Source organism: Aptenodytes forsteri, unplaced genomic scaffold (genome assembly GCF_000699145.1).
Source record: "Aptenodytes forsteri isolate BGI_AS27 unplaced genomic scaffold, ASM69914v1 Scaffold142, whole genome shotgun sequence".
In the NCBI taxonomy this organism is placed as follows: Eukaryota; Metazoa; Chordata; class Aves; order Sphenisciformes; family Spheniscidae; genus Aptenodytes; species Aptenodytes forsteri.
The window spans coordinates 5,175,333-5,179,354 of NW_008794598.1; the positions used below are offsets into that span (position 1 = coordinate 5,175,333).

The following is a 4,022-nucleotide window of genomic DNA, read 5'->3' on the forward strand; positions in this document are numbered from 1 at the left end:
GCCAGGCCCTCCCAGTAAGGAGAGGCCAAGGGTTGGGGCTTGCTGGGGTGCCTTTAAACCCCATCATGCTCAGCCTGACGATAATAGCGGAGCCACCGAAAGCAAAAGGGGTGAGCAGGGTCCTCACACGGTGCCAGTGCAAGAGCAGGTGACGATGTTACAGGGGGAGGAAGGATTAAAGGGGGTGCAAAGCTCAAGGGCTCCCTTCCCGGACGGTGGCTGTAGGCGCCGAGGGATTGCTGTGTCCCGGCATTGTGCAGTGGAGGAGGATGCCATGCCCGGGTGGAATCGCCTGGGGAGTCTTAAGAAAACAGCATGCGGCCATCCTGGCCTGGAGGGGAGCCAGGGCACATGGACACTGGAGCTTGCGTCTCTGCTGGGACGTGCCGGGGGATCTCTGCAGACTGCCGGCCGTTGGGATCTGGCTTCTCTGGAAGGTGGCATCTCCGGGGGAGCAGCGGCGCAGCAGGGCAGGGTCAGCTTCAGAGGTCTCTGTGTCCACCGTGGTGCCTGGGATGCGGCGGAGATGCTGCCAGGTAGTAAAGAGCAGCAATAAAAAAGAGGGAGAGAGAAAAGCCGCTGTTTGGAGGAGAGGCTGAGAGCGCTTGGCCATCCCCAGCATCCCTGGGGCATTGTGTGCCCCGGGGGGTCCCAGGGCAGGGCTGGGTGGAGCGCAGGAGCTTGCAGCAGCATCCCGGCCCCAGGGCAGGCTGGAGGGTGCCGGGGGGGGGCGGAGCGGGGCTCCCTGCAGGATGGGGGTTCCCAGCCCTAGCACGGAGGCCAGGGAATGGAGGGCTGGTGTGGTTAGAGGCGGGAGGCTCTAATTACAGAGGGCTCTGCCTGCCACTGCAATTAGAGATGATCACCCTGTCCTGGAGCAAAGCCAGGTGGGATCTGCCGGGCAGGTGATGGGGAGCAGCCTGGGACACCCACAGGCTCCAGCCTGTGGTTTTTAACCCTTCCCATGCATGCTTGGTGCACCTCAGCATCCTCCTTCGAGGTGGCCCTGACCCCATAAGGACCTTCCTTCACCCTCCTGCCCCAGGCTCTTGGCAGCCCACGGGCTTGCAGCTCTGCCCGGCCTCCCGTCCTGACGCTGGCATCGCTCACCCTGCGGTGGGCTCGGCACCAGGTGCCTGGAAAGGAGCTGACCACCTCCCTCTGCCAGAAAAAGGCCCTGAGCAGGCAGTTGCATTTCCTAGAGGGCCATCCCTGGCTTGCTGTGGGTTTTGTTAAATGTCTGATAAACTCCTGTCAATGCCCCGTTCGGCATCTGCTGAACCCGGCTTTCTGCAGCTGAGTGTCCCCATGCCCCAAGGGAGGCTGGGGCGGGAGGGCGCTGTGGACAGGTCAGCGAGGGTGAACCGGCAGCTCTGATAATGGGAACCAGCAGCTCCCCAAACCCTCATTTCCCAGGGGCTGCCAGTGTGTGAATCCTCCCCGAGCTGTCGATGCATCCTGTAGCTTACAGGTACAGGCCCGGGGCTCATCCCGGCGGAGCAGCTCCAGGGCTGTCCCCCCCCCACAGCTGGCTCTGCCCCTCCAAAACCCTTCCTTGCTCTGCTGAGTGATGCCAGGACTGCCTGCCAGGCGTCTGTAATCACAGCCGTGATCACCCCATCCTCCTTGTTTTCCAAAAAGAAGCTGCATCGCTCCGTCCTGTCGGTGCCAGGAAGGGCTGGTGAGCAGCGGCAGCTTCTGCGCCCGCTGCTTGCCCCGAGGCGTGGGAGCAGGGTCTCACCCAAGGCAGTGGGAGGGAATCAAAGGTCCAAGGCTCCAGGGTGGCTTTGTCCACCTTCCCTGGCAGCTCTGTGCCAGGAGGTGCTGCCCTTCGAGGCGTTGCCCGGGGTTATCCTCCCCCCGCCAAGGTCCTCGCTTGCAAGGTTTTCCCCTCTTTGTCCCCATCTCCCCATCCCCGTCCCACCCCAGACATCCTTCTGCTGCCGCAGACCAGTGCCGGCGAGCTTTTGGAGCTTCTCTTTGCTTCCTTCTCCCTTTTAGAAGGAATGAACTGCATGAACAAGAACCACGGCTGCGCCCACATCTGCCGGGAGACCCCCAAGGGGGGCATCGCCTGCGAGTGCCGCCCCGGCTTCGAGCTCACCAAGAACCAGCGCGACTGCAAACGTAAGGAGAACTCCGGGGATAGGGATACGGCCTCCTGGGGACCCCTAACCTTGTCCCAGTGGTACAGACCCCTCCTGGCCCTGCTGCAAAGCCCTGACCCCCCCCTGGTACTAGTTGATTTATCGAGCCTGAAGCCCTCTGGCTTCATTTTCCTCTGGCATGCCTGGCTCTGCCTCCGTTGCCCTTGCAGACGATGCTGCTGGCATTCCCCTCTGCCATGTCCCTACGAGACGTTGTGCCCTTACACTGAGCGGGCTGAAATGGCCATTAAAGGGGGTCCCAGAGTCGCAGCATCCCCCGTCCCTGTCCCACCGTTTCGCTTTCCCAAGGGGAGATGAACAGGGAGAGTGCGATCGGCACAGGAGGAGCGCAGGAATCCTCTCCCCGGGGGATGTGGTGCTCTCAGCCTGTCTGATCTCCTGCCAGCATCTCTCTGGCACTGCCAGGGTTATTAAATAGATATGTATGTGTTTATGCAATTACATTTATTTTGTTTCTCATTTGCTGTCTGCAGCAAACGTGTAAAATTGCTGATGAAATGGAGTTTTAATCCTATGAGCCTATTAGCCCTCCAAGCTAAATGAACAGTACGCCTTGCCCCCCAGGGAGGGCTGGCAGGGATTCCCAGGAGCACCTGAGTCATTCCAGTTCTCGGGAAAGTCCCGCCCTTCCCCTGTAACACCAGATCCAAGGTCAGGGGCAACCAGCCCACCGGTCCCCTTTGCTCCGGCTCCACTGGTGACGTTTAGCAGATATGCAAAGGGAAGACGCGAGAAACCACATAACAGTTTGCATCTGCCAAGATCCCGCAGGGAAAGTCAAAGGGCTTTAGAAATTATCCAGGAGGGAGGGATCTCTCCGAGGGTACGGATGAGGTTTTTTCCAAGCCGGCTTTATGCTACCGCTTGGGGATGCCGGGCGGGGAGGAGAGGGGCCGGGTCCCTGGGTGACGGCCGGTGCTTTGCCTCCCGCAGTGACCTGCAACTACGGGAACGGGGGCTGCCAGCACACCTGCGACGACACCGACCAGGGGCCCAAGTGCGGCTGCCACGTCAAGTTTTTGCTGCACTCCGATGGGGTGACGTGCATAGGTAGGTGCGAGCCATCGCCTGGCCGCGGGGACGTGGGTCGGGGTGCGGGATGGCTCGTCTTCCTCCCTGGGCAATTTGCTCTTGGCCCTGATGAAGGGGGGTTTTTTCCCCCCAAGCTTTGGGGATGCGGCGTTTCCTTTTGCTGAGATCGGAGAAACTCGGTGCGTGTGTGAGGGATGCTGCGGGTACACGCGAGGCTCAGGGATGCGTCGCTGCTCGACCGCGGGGAGCAAAAGTGGCCGTAGGGATGCTTGAGGGGACGTCTGGGGACAGGTCGGTTGTGCCGGGATGCGGGCAGGGGTCCCTGCCTGCCTCCGTGCCACTGGAGGGAGAGGGGTGAGGATGTCCCCATGCTAGAAATTGTCACTGTCACCGGCAGCATTTGGGGAGGGACACAGAGGAGACAGATTTGGCCGCCGCGATCCATTCTGATTTGGTACCGCGGGGCCTCAGCTCAGGAACAATTGTCTTGCAAAAAAAACCCCAAACCCCAACAACCCGACAACTCAACCACCCCCAAAATTGTCCTTTTCCTGTATGTGTTTTCAAATTGTAAAACATCAAACAGAGATAGAATTTTTACTGGTTTCATATGCTTGTGCTGTTTAACAGCTGATTTGATTTAAAAAAATGTTACATTCGGGGAGTGATTAAGTCCACAAATTGCTCTAGACGTTTGAGTTCTTATTGCAAAATAAAAAAGAAAAAGGAATTGAAAGCAAGAGAGAGGTTTTGGCTCCCCGTGTCCCCGCTGTGCCTGAACAGAAAACCTTCTGCTCTTTTCAAAGACGGCTCCGTCCTCGT

At 59.3% G+C, this 4,022-nt stretch overlaps 1 protein-coding gene across 1 annotated transcript in view; it reads left to right on the forward strand.

The window, feature by feature from the left end:
• The window catches only part of SCUBE3 (signal peptide, CUB domain and EGF like domain containing 3), a 52,937-nt gene that overhangs the window by 20,145 nt on the left and 28,770 nt on the right, over positions 1-4,022 (forward strand). Inside the window, 2 exon segments of the mRNA XM_019470330.1 lie at positions 2,002-2,127; positions 3,102-3,218. Of these exon segments, the coding sequence (XP_019325875.1) occupies positions 2,002-2,127; positions 3,102-3,218 (243 nt within the window).